The sequence below is a fragment of the Myotis yumanensis genome, unplaced genomic scaffold (genome assembly GCF_028538775.1).
Source record: "Myotis yumanensis isolate MYYU_CA2020_CCGP unplaced genomic scaffold, mMyoYum1.0.hap1 SCAF_18, whole genome shotgun sequence".
Lineage (NCBI taxonomy): Eukaryota > Metazoa > Chordata > Mammalia > Chiroptera > Vespertilionidae > Myotis > Myotis yumanensis.
Window position 1 is genome coordinate 39343923 of NW_027223769.1, and position 17973 is coordinate 39361895.

The window sequence follows — 17973 nt, forward strand, 5'->3', positions numbered from 1 at the left end:
CCGCTCACCCACAACGCCCGGGAGAACAGGGCGCCCACATGCTCCGCAGCATCACCCACCGCTACTCGGGCGCAGGCAGGAGCTCTGATGCCCGGTCACCCCCCCCCCCGCCGCCTGGTCCCCGGCACGATGCTCTGGCCTCACGGTGCGGCCCGGACTCTAAGGGAGACCATTCCACGTCTGCCCGGGGACTGCTCCAGCACACGGCTCGAACGCCACAGAACTCACCGTGACCAGGACCCTTTGCCACTCAATCGTTCACCTGACCAGCGCCCACTCTCAGCGGCTGAATGACAGGAAAGCCTGGGAACCCTCAGCCATGGGCTAAGGAGCCCCCCAATTCCTGTGGAACGCGCCCAGAAACCACCAACTCAGGGTCACGAGGCCACCTCCGACCCAGGGAGCGCGCGGCGGCCTGCCGCCCAGCACAAGGACAAACTGTGATCTGCCTGGTTTCTGCCTAAAAAGGGGTGTGTAACCCCTCGGTTCACAGACAGCCACCCCAATTTTCTGCTCCATTTTTATTCTGTAAGAAAATAGCTCTTCCCATTGAGGTATCTGATGCACTGGGAATTAGGTTCCTAACTGATTTTAAAGTAAGAAGTCAAGTCCGTACATTTTTAAAAGATCCAACTGGCCCCTCCTTTTTTTTTTAGGTTACAAAATATTGAATAGAAAGATCCATTTATCCTAAATTCTAAGCAGAGAGCATCCCAAATTATGGGATTCAAATAGACCATTTCCTCTTGAGATAACTGCAATTTCATTTCCAAAACAGCATTAACACTGTAGTATCTGATAACGGAGCGTTTGGCCTACATGCATTTCCTCAGATGGAACAATGTTATGTAAGATCTCAAACCGACCATGGACATGTGATGTTTACCAATGTCTTCAACAATAGGCAGCTTTTGTGTGGCTGCATGAAGGTCTCAAAATCTCCACGCCTGGGGCAGCACGCCCTGATCTGCACACAGGATCTCAGGGAGCCCTTAGTACTGCGTACTGACGCAAAGTTGAAACATAAAGCACTTCCATCTTCCTATGGGTCTTGGGTTCTAGCAGAAAAATACACAAAATTCATGAAAGCAGAATCTTAGGCCGAGGGGAGAAGCAGCCAGTGTCCCCATCTGCAGTTTACAAACAATCCTCTCACACGGGGGCCGCGCTGAAGGTCAGAGGGTGCACGTTTAGGGTCTCCTGCCTTCGATAACGGTGAGCAGCCAGTTGCGCAGACCGAGACCGGGCTAAGGGCTGTGACTTCCGGGAACGAGTCTAAGAAGCCCGAGCCCACAGCTGTGCAGGCTGTGAGGGGCGGAGGCTGAGAGAGCAACAGGGCGTGTGCAAGGCAGCAGAGAACACCAGAACCCCTGGGCCGTCGTGCTGCACAGCGAGCTCACAGCAGTGTGCAGAGCCTGCCCTGGGGAGGGGCACAGTGCACAGCTCCGAGAGCTTGCAGGCTCCCTGCCCCCACTCACATATGCACATGGACAAGGGGGGAGGGCAGGCAGGTGCAGACCAGTAGGCACGGGATAGCAAAGAGGCGGACTTGTCTATGAACACACAAAATGCAGGCAAACCACACCTCTGGTTTATCAGGATACTAAAGGCCCAGTGCACGAAATTTGTGCCCGAGGGGGAGGTAGGGGTGTCCATCAGCTCAGCCTATACCCTCTCGCAATCTGAGACTGCTGGCTCCTAACCGCTCGCCTGCCTGCCTGACCGATGGCCCCTAACCACCTCTGCCTGCGGGCCTGATGCCCCTTAACTGCTCCCCTGCCAGCCTGATCGCCCCTAACTGCCCTCCCCTGCTGGCCTGATGGCCCCTAACCGCCTCTGCCTCAGCCCCCGCCACCGTGGCTTTGTCCAGAAGGACATCGGAAGATGTCCAGTCTAATTAGCATATCACCCTTTTATTAGTATAGATTAGAACATCAATTTTTCAGCTGCTAAGATTGCAAGGGTCCGCAGAGTACAGAATCTATATGTTTATCCTACACATCATCTATATATGACACAATATATTTTCCAGCAACTTTGAAACTGAAATTCACCATTGCCTTCAGATAATAATGTCCTCATCATACAATTCCCTTTATTCCTGCATCGATTAAAGCTAGAAGGACACTACCAGCAAAGGGACAAGTGACTCCGGTGCGTTCTCGGCCTGTGTCTCTAACGCTGGCGTGAGGAAGCTCTCAGCAAATCTTTACTGAATCAAACCGGGTGGTCCACATGCCAGGGGTCCCTGCCCCGCCCTCCGCAGCCGGCAGCGCCATGTGAACACCTAACAACAGCTCTTCCTTATCACAGAACATGTCATTCTCACTATTTCTTCCATGTGTGATCCACCCTGGAAGGTGCCTAGTGACAGGGACCGGATCTAGTACACAGCAGACGGCAATAAACGTTTGGTAGGAAGGAAGGAAATGAAGGAGACACGCTGACAAAACGTGTTTTAGGAAACGTTGCTGATCAGGTGACAGCTGCCTCCTCACAGGCCGCCCTGTCTGCGACCCACCCACGCCCTCGGAGTCGATGGTCAAGGGCCACCCATCAGACTTCCACAGTCAGACAAGTTGAAGAAGGGATCTCCTGGCGACACGGTCACTGTCCCAGTTAAGAGGTCTGAATACACTGTGCATGACTCAGCGCACTGAGCATCTTCAAGACGCCAAACTCTCCATGCACAGGAACTGAAACATTAAGGGACAGATGTGCCCCCGGCGAGGGGGGGGGGGGTGATGAATAAATGGTGACACCTCCATTTAATGAAATACCTTAACACAGTAAAGGGATGAAGTAGACCTGTTTGTAATACCGGGAAAGAACAAAAAAATATAGTGTGAAAAAGTAATGTCAGGGAACAAGGCATATAGTATGATACTACGTGTTGCAAACTAAGCCAAAATGACTACATGTGTGGTTTCACAAATGCAGATGAACACGCAGATAAACAAAGTACTTTACAAAGTCGGGACACACAGCGAACTAGGGAGAAGGACTGCCACCAGGGACAGGGCGGTGGCTTTTACTCTACATCTTTCTGATGGTCTCGAGCTTACGTGAGAGGGTATCCACTGGCTACTTGCATAGCCTTCTCACCCAGGAAGGGAAATTCTGAATGCCTCCTCCCAATACTGCGCGAGACACTTTGTACGCACTGTCCCACTCGCCCTCCTGGCAAAGCTGAGGTTGGCATCGCACTGGGGCGCAAGCCGGTTACTGACTGGAGGCTGCCTGCACCCAGGGCTCCGAGAGACAGGCTGACGTGGGCTCTGATCCCGACACGTGAGGCCTCCGCAGACGTCGGCTGAGAAGAGCGGAGCCCTCAGTGCTCGCGTTCCCTTCCTGCCTCAGGCAGCAGCTGCTCCGGAATCACAGGCCTGCTACCTGTACACGTGCATGCCTTTACTCAGTGAGCCCGTTCATCATCACAACTCATCCCAACCCCGACTTTTTAAATATTTTTTTCTTTATCGATTAAGGTATTACATTGTGTCCTTATCCCCCCATTGCTCTCCCGCCCCGCCCCCCCAGCCCAACTTTTTAAGCCTGTCTCTCTCCACGGCAGGTTGGGTAAGAAACCCGTTTTAAATGGGAAACGGCAAACAGGAAACAACACTTTATAAAAATACAGTAAAATCTGCCGGTTCAACTTATCCAAATGAGATGTGAAAAGGCCACTCCACAGTCCATTTTATTTCTAATAAAAACGCATTAAGCCCTCCCCGTGACCTTCAGAGAGGCGCGCAGCCTATAAACCTGCTTAAGGACATGGGAGCTGGCGGGCGCTTCCCGGGGGCCCTCGTGAATGCCAAGCACGCAGTCCGTGACCCCGTTCCCTTTCCCGTGTGTGGGCCGTCGGGTGCCTGGCCACCGCACCATGTCTGGGAGGTCAGAGCTGCAGCCCGACAACTCGCATCTCTCTCAGAACTGTTTGGAACTCTTTATAAAAAATCCTCAGAAACGGCACAGGTCCTTTCCTTCCCTTCCCTCAGCAGTGGTGGTGTCCGCCTGTGACAGCCCATGCCAGCGGCGTCTGGCACGCAGCGAGCTCTCAGTAAGCACTTAGCAAACAGGACTGACATCCTGAGGCCTGAGCGCTGCCAAAAGCTACGCAGATGCGGCGGCGATGATGGTGAAATAACGCGAAGTTAAACAGGACTCACTCCTCAGCGACCCACGCTGTGACCGTAAAGTAATTAAACTTGTTCTGTTCTTCTCTGTGGTTCTCTTCCGTTCTGTTCTTCCACTCCTCATAGAGGAGGATCTGAATGAAATCATAAAAGGACATGATTTGATCCCGAGAATAAATGCAGAGCCTTAGACGGGGTCACTTCCTAAAGGACAGTGCTCATCGGAACACATCAGACTTCTCAGGAGAAGCCTGGAGTCATGCTTCACACTTACACCGCCAGGGAAACGTTCACCTCCAAACTCCTGAGTTAAAGGATAGATAGAGCCTTAGCTCAGTATTGACTGAGTTACATGGAGGGGAAAAGAACTTCACACCATTCCCAGTCTTTACAAGAACTCTCTCACTGTGCTATGTCGCCTGCTATTATAGTCATAAAGCATGTGACGCTAGGCCTCCTGCTGTGTATGCGTCATTCTACACGAGTCCCAGGGAAATCGCCCGTCCAGCCGCTCAGCATTCTGAAACGGAACCACACCGTTGCCATCTGTCACTTATACTGGGACGGAACCTGGTCAGTACTTCCTGTCTTGGCAAAGTTCAGCAGTGCGTTTAATGGGAGTGTTATTACTGCTAATCAAAAACTGCCCCATAACACTTTGTCCAGTTGGCATGATGAAGTCTTGAATGGTAAGAAAAAAAATTACAATAAACTATGAATTAGTCAAGTCAGACGACTGTAGGAATAAAAACACTCATAACCAGAAAAGACTAAAGAGACTCGTGCACAGTCTCCAGCGCGGACTTTGTAGGGAACGAATGGGACCTAGTCCTTCTCATCCACACGCAGCCGCGTGCAGACGGCGGGCCAGGCGGGCCAGGGCCCACGCACACCCACACTGGCCACCCCTCCGAGGCTGCGGAGGTCCTGTGCGACCCACTGCCCTCTGTGAAGACCCGCCCACGATGGAGCCATTAACTGACCCAGCGTGTAAGGAACCAGGTCAACCCGTTTCCAAGCCGACCTTCACTTCCCGGTGAGTGAGATTAACCCCGGGTCCGAAGCCTGCTCTCCTGCCCCGCCCTCAGCCCCAGCGTGCAGAGACCTCCTGGACGGGGAGAGCGTCAGACACCCAGGAGGCTTTGGGAAGAACACGGGCTTTGGAAACAGGCCTGGGCTACCACCTCGGCTACATCACTTCACACGTGGGGCCCACACGACCCTCTGCCCAATAAAAAGGTGAAATGATTAGGCAACACGGAGTTCTGGAAAGTTCCCTCGGTACCCAGACTGCACTGATTCTTCCTGGCGTGACTCATTAGTTCATTCAACCTGAAGTCCCCAGCACCAGGCCCCGTATCTGGGGCTACTGGTTCAGAGCTACAACCCAGTCCGTCTCGGATCTGAAGAGGTTCGTCGCCCAGAAGGGAACGGATCTGTGCGTATCTAACAGCGATGCAGCGTGGGAGCTAAACGGAGCTGCAGGAAGCGCGGGGAGCCAGTGGAGCGATTCAGTGGAAGCTGGGCTGCAGGGACGGGCTCCTGGGAAAAATGTGGCGTGAGAGATGCTGGAGCAGGAAAGAAGATGGGGGGCATGCACCCGCACTCAGAGAGAGGCCTTGAACACAGAGGCCCCGGGATCAGGGTGCAGGAGCCAGGGCACAGGGCGGCATCTGGGAGCGGCTCGCAGGCAGCAGCACCGCACAGAGCACGTGCGGGGGAGGCTGGACAGCGCGGCCCAGGTCTGGCCTCCACCCTTTAGATGATGGAGAGGCGCTGGGAGGTGGAGGGAAAGGCGCCACGTGACGGGCGGCCGGGAAGAGGTCAGCCGGGGCCCGGGGTCCTCTGTGGGTTACAGCAGGCACCCTCGGGCCTCGAATTAAGAGGGAGAGCAGCCTCGCCAGCCGGCGTGGCTCAGCGCTTGAGCGCTGTCCCAGGTACCGAGAGGTCGACAGTTTGATTCCTGGTCAGGCCACGTGCCCAGGTTGTGGGCTCACTCCCCAGTCAGGCGGGTGCAGGAGGCAGCTGATCGATGGTTCTCTCTCTCCCCCTCTCCCTCCCTCTCTCTCAAAATCAACAAAAATGTGTTTTTTTAAAGACAGTGACAGCAGGGTGGCAGAGAGGAGGACTCTCCAGGAAGTATTGAAAAGGTAGAATAAACAGGGCGGAGGAAAGGCTGACGTGCGGTGCAGGTCTTGGGTACAAACGCCAATACTGTCCCGTGTGACGCAGCAGGAGAGAATCCAAGGATCGCATCTAATCCTCAGATGGTTTTTATTCCTTTAAATGGTAATAATTGACTTTGCGTCCTGCCAGGATTTTTCATCCTGGTGGTTATTGAACAAATGATCATTATCGGAGCTACAAGCCTATTGAGAATCAGGATTAAGTGGGTATAACAAATTAGCTGAGCGTCGCGGTGTATTTCCATGTGAACAAGGATCTCTGAACTGATAGAAACAGCAGATAACAACTCACAGGAAGAGCCCACAAAGCAAAGATGATTCCCCTCGGAAATACGTACACGAAGGAAACGGCTCTGGTTTTGAATACCTCTCTTTTAAAGACATTTAACAGAAACGCCCGTTACCGGCAGACACTTTAAAGATGTCCAATACAAACATGACGTAAAGGTCTGAAATCAGCTCGCTTAGACGAGCCATATTCAAAAGGGCCTCAATTTGAACAGAAAAAATTCCCATCGAAGAGGAGAGAAAACCAACGGAAATGATGAATACTCTGCCAATGCCCAGCCTAACACCACACGCAGCAGCAGAGAGGACCCTAAGTCCCTGTGAAATAACGGGACTCGGAAGTGTGCAGCCTGAGACGGCGCCCAGGGGGGCAGGCCCGCCTCCCGTCTGCAGCCCGAGCAGGGACCCCCAGGCTCTCCCCTCGGTGCCCAGGTTTCCACGTGCAGCCCCGTGACCCACCCGCAGCACCACACGGTCAGCCCTGTCCTTGGCCCTCCCGGAGCTCCTCCCTGTGCCGCTCGCTCCACCCCAGCGATCTCTCTGGAGCCCCGACCCTAAGGGCTCTTGTGACTCCCGTTTCCTCCTTCAGCTCAAACGCCCCTTCCAGAGAGGCCTTCGACCAAGTCCCCCCGCCCCCCCATCCCTGCAGGAGACGGAGAGCTGATGCCTGGTGGTCAGCAAGGGAGGAATAGGCCAGTCACTACACGCTGCCTTCTGAGCCACCTGCACCTCAGCGTGACACGTTTCCTCAGTCAAACGGCTGCTCAGAGGGCAGACACCAGAACGAGGGACAGAAATAGGCACTCGTGTTTGGTGTGGGTAGTTCCCACTTTTGAATGCACCCCAGCAATACTGAACAAGGCACGTGTTTTAAGAACATATTTAAAATGTACTGGCCAGCTCCTTAATAGCAAGTGTTTCACATACATAGCATCTTATTTAATCCTCGCCACAATAGCTTCGGGGGGTATTATTATCTTTACTTTTACAGACAAGGAAACCAAGTCTCAAAGATGTAAAGTCTCATCACAACACTGTGCACCTGGAACTAATATAACATCGTCTATCAACTGTAATGGGAAAAGTTTTAAAATTTAATACAAGAAGAAAGTAAGAAAGGAAGGGAGAGAGGGAGGGAGGGAGGGAGGGAGGGAAGCTGGACATTCAGATCTCTCTTTGGGTTTAAGCGGTTGAACAAGAGGAGTTATACTCGGCCACAGCGCAGACTGACACATAGCAGTCCAAGCACAGCACAAGCACCACACAGAAATGCAGGACACACACTACATTCAAGAAAGAGCAGAAACGGACAAAAGCCCAGGCCATTCCAGGAGGGATAAAGAGGATTAAAATACATGAAACGACCTAGGTACGTTGGAAAGGGATTTTCCAAAAGCGAGAGACGGGCTTTCATCTGGGCCAGGAAAAGCTCAGCTGTGGACCCGAGCTCCGAAATGACCGATAAATGACTCCATAAAACACGCGCCTACAATGACGACCTCCAAGGAACTACCTCGGGGAAACAATCATTTCCAACAGAAACTCGGAGTTTCCACATGAGCCCATAACCTGTACGTGCAAACCCCCCTGTGTATCCACATTTTAACAGATGAACGTTTCAGTATTTCTTCACAGTCACCACTACGCTTGGGGTAGAGGCACCTCCAAAAAGTATACACATCGCAAGTCAAGTATAAGGAATCGTCTATAAAATGGCTAACGGCAGTGACGCGGGTCTTTTTCTATTTTGCTTCTGGCCGCATTCTATTTCAGTGTAACGACGCGGTGCTGGGAACGCCTCCTGTGTGTGCCTTCAAACGCTGTGCAATGTCAAAGCCGCTCGGAGGTGTTGAAATGTGCAGGACTGCCGGCGCAGGAAAGCCTATCTCACCGTTAGCATTCGATTTCCCCATAACTGCCAGACCCTGCAAACGCCCGGGCTCCTACCGGGACTGCCAAAGTGGGGAACAGCCTGGTGCTTAAACGAAAGAAAACACAGTCCAAAGATATGTATATATATATCCCCTTGTTCTCTCAGTTCAGAGACTAAATCAAAAGTCGAACACTGGCAATGTTGCGTATGCTGATGCCATAGCTGATGACCACTGAAGACAAGAATTGTTTTCATTCTTTAATGTAGAAGCTTTTTTATCTCCCTGGAATGAGTCTTTCCTGAGCTATTTCTTATATTTTTCCAAGATTTTTCTCCTCCATCGTGCCAAAACAGGATTTGAAATATAAATGGAAATAAATGGTTATGGAGAAAACAGAACGTTTTCACTGCCACTTTTTGGCTGGCTCATCTCACACTCACCTGTTAGTGGGTCCTGAGGATTAGACATTCTTTTTATATATAGTTTATTTCGGAGAGGAAGGGAGAGGGAGAGAGATAGAAACATCAATGATGAGAGAGAATCATGGATCACTGCCTCCTGCACACCCTACACTGGAAATCAAGCCCGAAACCCAGGCCTATGCCCCAACGGGGAACTGACCCGTGACCTCCTGGTTTATAGGCCGACGCTCAACCCCTGGGCCACACCAGCCGGCGAGGCTTGGACACTCTGCTTAAGGCACCTCAGGGAAAAAGCAGCCTCTTGCCACAGGCTTCTCCTGAGTGGCCAAGGTGGCGCCCACCTACAGGAAAAGCCTGAGGACTCCAGCCTCCACTTCCGAGCCAAGGCCACTTAACTGGCCACATCCCAAGGCCCGGGTTCCAAACGGGAACCCGTAGCTGGTCCTTCCTGGATGCATGGACCTCCTCCGACCTGTTTCAACACCTGGGCCCCTGGGAGGAGCAGCTCCACAGCCTCCGCCCAGCAGGCGAAGGGTCTTACCAATACGGCCACCTACGAGCCACTGTGCCCACATCTCCCCCAGCCCGTCTACCAAGCACATCCCGCGGCTTTGAACCCTAAGTCTCGGGACCTGGATGAGCTGCTTCATCTCTTCACCAAGTGAGCTTCCCTTCCCGGCTCTGAAAATGTGTAAAAACACCTACTGCACAGCGAGCTGCTGACGAGAAAATAATCGGGAGGCTGACCGAAAATTCCCAACTCTGCAAGGTTACTTCCATGACGCAAGACGCCAAAAACCATCTACGAAGCTTTTCATGTAACCGTTTGACAACTGCAGCTCCACCGTCACTTCTCACGCCGCGCGACCACCCCAGGCCGGGCCACATTCAACCTACGGCGCACACAGCAGCCGCGCCAACCGGAGCGGGACCACGGTGTGCAGGCCCGGGCCCGCCAGAGGGCACGCAATCCAAACGCTATCCTCTGGCGACAGCAAACTTCAGAAACAAAGGTAAGTAAAACCGACCCCCCCGGGGGGAGGGGGGCCTCCACACTTACCAGACCTTAAGAAGGCTCGGGGAGACGAGGCGACCGCGTCGGGTGGGCTGGCCATGTCAAATGGTTGCCTCTGACCATAAGCGCCACCGGCTAAACTACAGCAGCGTTCACAACTGTTTAGTGGAGGTTAGAAGCAATCAAGGTTAGGTTCATTGAAAGCAGTGTGAGCAGGTATTAACACGTGATGCCGTGTGCAACGCAGGCCACCAATCAAGGTTCATGATCATCTTCCTTTTATGATCTGGAATTTTGCTTTGCTCTGGTTAAGTTCCGGTGGCCCGTGTGGGTTAGGCAGGAATACGGAATACCCACTTATCACGCATCACCTCCTGGGGCACCTCCCAGGGGCAGCGGGTGACAGGGCGGCTATGTAACCATGCTCGGAACTCCGCAGCGGCCCCTCCATCGGAGCCAGGTCAGTCCAAGGTTCAGACCAAGCTCCGTTCCTATATTCTTCTAAAAGCAGCAGCAAGCAAAAAGCGGGCGGGTTGTTCTTAATGACACGGGACGTCAATGATGCACTCAAGCAGCCTCAGAGTCTCATGCTACTTTGGAGTTAGCAGAAGATGCTGAAACCCCAATGATCTGGGAGCGAGGACCTCGAATGGTGTCTCTTCCACTACCTCGGAGCAAGCAAGAGTGCAGGCGACATGCGGACCAGGCGCCGAGCTGCCGTGCACATGAAACGGAACGGAAGTGGCTGCATTCAACAGCGTTAGATAAAATTGGGGTTCTTCTCTCAGCTAAGAAGGAGAAGGTAGGTCTTCAGGGCTTACTGTTACGACATGCACTTCAGAGGAAATAAAGAGGAGACGGAAATAAACCCTCCATGCTTATTAAAGGAAAAGAGAAATGCTTTTAAAACATGTTGAGGGCAGAGCTCAGCTCCCTGCAAAAAAAAAAAACCCTCGGTTGCTCTCTGTGGCCAGATAGCATCCACCCAACAACACTCTTCAGAACCCGGATCCCTACGCTGTGGCCAACTGCATACGCTGACTCCGCCCCAAAGACTTTAAGAAAAAGCGTGAAACGAGAGCACAGGTGACTCTTCCCAGGTACTGTCTGGGCTCAAATGGCCTTCCGAGACCTCCTCTCCTACTCCCTGGGTCGTCTTGGTCTCGTCCTAGTAAGTATGGAGCTTTTGGTGAGACTTTAAAAAAAAAACACAATGAAATTAGCAACGAAGGCTGGGCACACCTCTTCTGTGTGGGATTTATGAAATCAGATCATTTCTTTAAAAAAAAAGAGGCAGAACGCACTAGAGACGATGAGAACTTCATACGCGGCACGAACTCGGCATAACGGTAACATGAGCCAGGGAAGAGTTCCTAACATCAATGCACCAATGCAAGCTGCAGAGTTCGTCTGCCTTTGCTCGGCCATTAGCAACGCGGACATGAGCATCTCCCACCTCTGACCTATAGTAACACGGGTCCTACCAAAGGGGGGGCGGGGGGGGGGGGGGCTCAGTCCTGCTCACAGGCTCCCTCTCCCCTCCGGGCGGCTCACCCTGGCTCCCCGGGAGCCGCAGCCACAGGTGCCAGCGGCGGGCGCTGACGGTGCAATTTGAAGGAGTCAGCTCGGGACACTTGAACTTTTGGGGCTGCCGCCTCGGCCTCGGGTGGGAGCACCCCTGGGGCCCCTCGCCTGGGGAAGGCACCGGCTTCCTTTCGAGCCCGAACTGTGCTCCCCGGAACCCCCTTCGTGGCCTGGGCCCTGTCCCCCAACATTTTTGCCGCGAAGGTAACAGGCTGGGGCTGAGGATTCGGGGAGGAACGCAAAATGGATATGAGATAAGGCAGCCGGCAGGTATGAGATAAGGCGGGAAGCAGAGATGAGAGGAGGCGGCTAGCGGATTCTAGTCACGTGGCGGGGGGAGAGGGGGTGCAGCCACCCGGCCTCGGGGAGGGACCTCCCCCCCACCCCCCATAAGGACTCCCCTTCGCAGGAACGTGGTTTCTAAGGAGGGAGCCTGGAGCGAAGTCGGTGTCACCGCCTACTTGTGGGGGGCATATACGGGGTGATGTTAGAGCACCCCCTCATTTCCAGGGGGGAGACCTCGGGCGGAAGGCCGGGCCGCCGACTGCTGTCTGAGGGGCCCCAGGCGGGCACAGCTTCGCGCTGGGACCCCGCCGCCCCCCGCCCCAGGCGCCCCGGGGAGGGGGCGCCCCGGCCCGCAAACCTGAGCGCTTGGCCCGGGCTCTCTGCTCCAGGACCGTCCGGCTCACTTCAGCCATCAGCCCCGCCACCCCCGCCATCGCGCCGGGGCCGCCGTCTGGGCCGCCACCCCCGGGCCGCCTGTCAACTCGCCGGCAGGCCCCGCCCCCGCGCGCGACACTGTCGCGAGGACGCCGGCCGGAAGTGAGCGCGCGGGCGGCGCCCCGCTCAGCGCCCCGGCCTCGCGACCGTCGGAAGGCCGGCCTCGGGGCGAGGGTGACGGGCAGGGGCCGGCGGCGGGTCCGGGCGGGCGGCCGAGCGCTTCGGCCGGGGCGGCGGCGCGGTGCTTTACGGCTGCCGTCAAGCGCGGCAGCGGCGGCGGGCGGGCGGGGCCGAGGGCGGCCATGGCGGCGGCGGGCCGGCTGCCGGGGCTCTGGGCGCTGCTGGCGCCGCTGCTCGGTGCGCTCGCGCGGCTGGGGATCGGGCCGGCCCCGGCGGGGGCGCTGCACAACGTCACGGCCGAGCTCTTCGGGGCCGAGGCCTGGGGCGCCGTGGCGGCCTTCGGAGACCTCAACTCCGACAAGCAGACGGACCTCTTCGTGCTGCGAGAAAGTCAGTGCTCGGCCGCGCCCCGCGTCCTCCCGGGGTCCCCCTCGCCCCTTGCCCGAGGGCTGGCCCCCTGCATCGCCCGGGTCCTCTCCCCCAACCCGGACTCTCCCTTCACCGCCAGCTCCCCTGACACCTTGCCCGTCCCCCCATCTCCCTCCCCCAGGTCCTGGCGGGGTCCCCCTCAGTGTGATCTAACCCACGGCCCTGCAAACACCCCATTTTCCCCCCCGAGAGGCCCACGCACCCTCCTCCCCCCGTGGGATCCCCTGCCTTCCGAGTCCTTCCTGGTCCCCAGGACGCTGCACCTGCGCTCCTCCCGCGGCCCCGTCCCTTCCTGCTTCTCTCCCTCCCGCTTCCTCCCCTGGGAACCGGGCAGATGCATCCTGACATCTCTTCCCAGTGGACCTCATTCGCCCGCCCCCCCCCCCCCACCCTTTCTCGGGAGCTACTGGGCCCTCCCAGCCCCTAAACTCCACAACTCTCAGGAGCATTTTGCATGGAAGCGGGGTGGGGGGCGGGAGGAGTGGGAGGGTGTCCACCTGCCAGTTCACCGCCCTGTGCGGGGCCAGCTCGGCCAGGGGTGAGCCTGGGGGGGGGGGGGGCGGGTGAAGGGTTAGACAAGAGGATAAAGCCGGGGCTGGGTGGGACGCTGCCCTCTGATTGGAGAGATGGCGCCAGGGCCTGCAACCGAGTCTGTATTTTATAGCCAGATTCCGCCAGGGCGTGGTCAAGATGTTTACCATGTTCTCCCGGGTTTGGAATCTGCTCAATGACATGCACCTGGTCAAGCTTTGTTTACTTGCCGCACCTCCCGCAGCCCATATCACTCAGCCACGTGGGCCCACAGGTTCGGACCATAAGGTCAAGCTCACAGCCATAGCCTTTGGCTACCATTGTGCTGGGACTTGCACGTGGCAAAGCCACGAGAGGATCAGATCGGTGGTGCCCTCGCGTTAGTTAGTCCGAGGCTTGAACCTGTCCAAACGCTGTAGCCCTGTGGTTCTCAACCTTCTCTAGCCCTTTAAATACAGTTCCTCATGTTGTGACCCAACCATAAAATTATTTTCGTTGCTACTTCATAACTGTAATGTTGTTACTGTTAAGAATCGTCATGTAAATATCTGATATGCAGGATGGTCTTAGGCGACCCCTGTGAAAGGGTCGTTCGACCGCCAAAGGGGTCGCGACCCACAGGTTGAGAACCGCTGCTGTCGCCGCTCTCCACGCCCCCCTCCGGAGCCATCGGGCCTGCTGTGTGCGGCTGCCCCATCCTTGCTGGGGTCACTCTCCTAGTCTTCCATATCACTGCTTTCTTTGCCAACCCGGGGTTCTTGGGAGTTCCTTGCGCTCACCATCCCTGGGCAAACCTTTTTGTAAATCTCGAGGCTGGCCGTGGGCCTTACGGGGCCGGGGCATTCTCGAGGACCCACAGAACCAGGTACTGTTTAAGGTCAAGGCCAGGAAGACAGGAGCGAAGGGCTTATACCGAGCCTGACGGACGGGACCCCGGCCCAGATTTCTTAGGGCCCTTGCCAGGCCCGGGACCTCCTGCCGACCCGGATACTTTCCCTGCCTGTGTAGGGCCCCACATGTTGCAGAAAGGGTGCTACTCCCACACCTGTAGCTACTCCACCCAAACTGGGCACAGTCTCGTCTTATGACGTTCAAGGCGGCTCAGGTCTGGTTCTGTAACGTCCGTTCAGTGGATGCTCATTGAGTTCCACGGTTGCCTCCACCTGGAGAAGGGTCCGTGGGAGCCACAAGTCTGGGAGGACTTGGCTTGTTCTGCTTCAGTACGTAGCCGTGTTCTTATTAGAGCCCCGCTGCGGGAGTCCCGTGTCCTTCCTGTGACACGTGCGATGGGCTCAGCAGCCTTAATGAGGGGTCCCGTTGTTAGGTTTGGGGGAGACAGGGCTGACATATACACTGAGTGGCCAGATTATTATGACCACCTGACATTTGTAGGCAAATTATAATTTCGCGCTGAAGTTGCTAGAGGGCCAGACCATTATAAGTAGGGAAGCGAGTTGTTTACCACGACGGTAGAAGTGATTTTTTTTTCTGAAGAAATGGGTAAACAACACGATTTAACAGCATTTGAACGTGAGATTATATATATATATGTGTGTGTATATATATATACACATATATACATACATATATATACACATATATACATACAGTGGGGCCTTGACTTACGAGTGTCCCGACTAACGAGTTTTTTGAGATACGAGCTGTCTCTCGGCCGATTTTTTGCATTGAGTTGATAGAGTAATTTGAGTTAAACTCGTAAGTCAAGGCCCCACTGTGTGTGTGTGTGTGTGTGTGTGTATAGTAGTTACGAGGCACGTTATTTAAGGTGACCGGTCCGACTTCTGGCAGAAGTCCTTCCCGGCTACGTTTCCCATGTCCATCCTCCTTTGGGCCTTGGGTCAGTGATGTACCGCTAGGGGTCTCCGTCCCATCAGCTCGGGGACTAACCTCGAAAGGGCAGGTGAACTGGAGCCAAACAAAAGTTTTGTTGTTGAGAAAAGTGCCCGGAAAGTTCCTGTAAACACTGATTGGAAGTCTGACCAGGGAACCTTATTCTAACACCCTGTGTTCGCTTCTTTTAGGAAATGATCTAATCGTCTTTCTGGCAGACCAGAGCGCACCCTATTTTAAACCCAGAGTGAAGGTTTCCTTGAAGTAAGTACAAATGTATTTGTTTCTGTGAAACGGGCATCAGTGTCATAAGGGATAGCCAGCAGTTGGTTGGATTGTCGTTGAATTCAATGGCACCCAACTGTGGCGTTGACACAGAACCACTGATTAGGAGGTATGAGTCGGAAGTCATTTGTTTGGAAAAATAATGAATGTAGCAAAGGTTACAAATGATTTACTTAGAAAATAGATAAAAGTTGGTGAGTCCAGGTCTGTTCCTGCAGTCACCTGTCACTACCTTGCTCTCTAATCTGCTTTCCTGAATGTGTTGGGATTGCCTGTCCCTCCCCCTGAGTGTCCCGGGAGCAGCTCACTCACAGGCTTATCAGGTCAACCTTGTTTGGGAGGGGGAGGGGGGGGGGGAGGGAGAGGTGGGAGGTGGGGGGAAGGAATCCTTTGCACTGAAGATCAGTGACCTCTGTTCTCATTTTCTCTTTCTTTCTTTTTTTTGATATATATTAATTTCAGAGAAGGAAGGAGCGGGGGAGAGAGAGAGAGAGAGAGAAAGAGAGAGAGGAACATCAATGATAGGAGAGAATCATGGACCGGCTGCCTCCTGCACACCCCACACAGGGGATCGAGCCCGAAACCTGGGCCTGGGCCCTGACTGGGAATCGAATCAGTGGCCTCTTGGTTCTTGCCTCGATGCTCAACCCCTGAGCCACACGGGCTGGGCATGGTCTTGTTTCTTAAAACCACTCTGCATTCATCCTGAATTCTTCTGTAGACCAAAGGGGCCTGCGTCTGTGAGGGGTGATAAGATACTGAGGAGAGAATGAGATGAACTGGTTCTGGGAAATGGTAGCTTTTGCATTGGAAGTGTCCGCTGTGGGACAGCTGTACGGTGTCCTTTTCTCTCGCAGGAATCACAGCGCGCTGATCACGGGTGTGGTGCCGGGGGATTACGACGGAGACTCGCAGATGGACGTCCTGCTGACGTATCTCCCCAAAAATCATGTCGACGGTGGATTAAGCGCTGTCATCTTCTGGGGGAAAAATCAAACATTAGGTGAATTTGTCTTAGGAGTTTTTACTATTTACCATTGGAAAGGAAAGGGGATTCTCATGTAGCAAACATTTTGTTCTGAAGTCAGATTTTTTTTTTAAATTGCAGTTCTTGAGTGTCAATAATTGTGTAAAAAAAAAAGTCCATTTTCTGATTTTTCATTCTCAACCTCGACCTGTTCTGAGGTCAGTTCCAGAAAACAATTCAGTCTGGATAGCTTAAGAGAGATTTATTAGAGGGTTTTGATGGCTGAAGAGCACACCGTAGACTGAACTTTCTGGAACAGTCCCCAAAGCCTGCAAGGAAGCGACGGCCTCTTCACCATCAGAAAGTGGCCATTGCACAGCACCTGCCAGGATGCCCCTGTGCCGCCGCTGTGATTCTCCCCGCAAACTGGGTGCCCTGCACCTGCCTCTGGGGACTCACAGTTCAGTGATCACGCCCGAGAAGACGTGCAGGCCACAGAGTCCCCGCACGCTTGCCTTCTGGAACTCCCAGTGCACCCAGTGGGCAAGCCTCATGCTTACCTCGGAGTCTCGGTGCCAGGCTGGCTGAGAGGGGCCCCCGGGAGGCACTGCCAGGGAGGCACTGCCAGGGCGGAGCAGGGTTGAGAGTCAGACCATGTCCCCTCCAGACCTCCAGTCCTATCTGAAGCCAGTTCCTCGTAGCAAAGCGGACAGCTTTGTTCCCGGAGGGGCGCAGTCGTGTTTTCTGTCACATGGGGATGTAGACGGGACTCTCCTGCTTCAGACTCAGCCCGTCAGCACGGACCTGGAGGAGGAGGCCCGTGTGGTGGGTCGAGGGAAGCGCAAGTGGAAGTTGGTGTCAGGCCGGTCGTCACTGTGGCGTGAACTCGCCCAGTGGTTTGTCTTTACAAGCTGGCTGTCGGTTTGAGTTCTGTTTATAGTGTGTCCGTAATGGTAACAGTTGAAATTCGTTAGAGATGAGTCTTGAAAATAATTGAAAGACTATCTTTTTCCTACGGGAGGATATAAAAGGTAATCCAAAGGGCCTGTATTTATGTGTTTGCTTTCTTTACAGATCCTAATAACATGACCATGCTCAACAGGACTTTTCAAGATGAACCTTTGATTATGGAGTAAGTATGCGTTTGCTTCCCTTTGAGTCGTTTTAAACTTACAAACATAAAATAAAATTTTTCACATGAAAAACTACTTTGCTGCCCGGCCAGTGTGGCTCAGCAGTTGAGCATCGACCTATGAACCAGGAGGTCACGGTTCGATTCCCTGTCAGGGAACATGCCTGGGTTGTGGGCTCGATCCCCAGTAGGGGGCATGCAGGAAGCAGCCGATCCATAATTCTCTCTCCCTCTCCTTCTCTGAAATCAATAAAAATATATGTTTTTTTAAAACTACTTTGCTAAGTAGTATTGACACTAAATTCATTCTCCCTTGAAAGCCGATAGGGCCCGGGCTCTCAGTGATGTGTTTATTTGCCATGATGGAGGAGAGAGGAAAATGAAATTCGCTATTTTTGAAAGAAGAGGGAATTTGTGTTTTCTTTCTGTT

The 17973-nt window shown here is 54.0% G+C and overlaps 2 protein-coding genes across 5 annotated transcripts in view; one reads left to right on the top strand and one right to left on the bottom strand.

Annotated features, from left to right (window-relative positions):
- Positions 1-12270, bottom strand: part of PHKB (phosphorylase kinase regulatory subunit beta) — a 65466-nt gene extending 53196 nt beyond the window's left edge. Inside the window, exons 1-2 of one of the 3 annotated variants that reach the window (XM_070399003.1) lie at positions 12152-12234; positions 9970-10082 (exon numbers count right to left, since the gene is read on the bottom strand). In XM_070399003.1, coding sequence (XP_070255104.1) covers positions 9970-10024 — 55 coding nt within the window. In that variant the 5' untranslated portion in view covers positions 10025-10082; positions 12152-12234. Of the gene's footprint in view, positions 1-9969; positions 10083-12151 lie in introns of all 3 variants that reach the window. The other 2 variants (XM_070399002.1, XM_070399001.1) reach the window with 2 other exon arrangements.
- Positions 12271-12517: 247 nt separating this feature from the next.
- ITFG1 (integrin alpha FG-GAP repeat containing 1) overlaps positions 12518-17973 on the top strand; it is a 48329-nt gene continuing 42873 nt past the window's right edge. For both annotated transcript variants that reach the window (XM_070399101.1, XM_070399102.1), the window contains exons 1-4: positions 12518-12738; positions 15351-15423; positions 16302-16447; positions 17486-17543. In XM_070399101.1, coding sequence (XP_070255202.1) covers positions 12531-12738; positions 15351-15423; positions 16302-16447; positions 17486-17543 — 485 coding nt within the window. In that variant the 5' untranslated portion in view covers positions 12518-12530. The remainder of the gene's footprint in view (positions 12739-15350; positions 15424-16301; positions 16448-17485; positions 17544-17973) is intronic.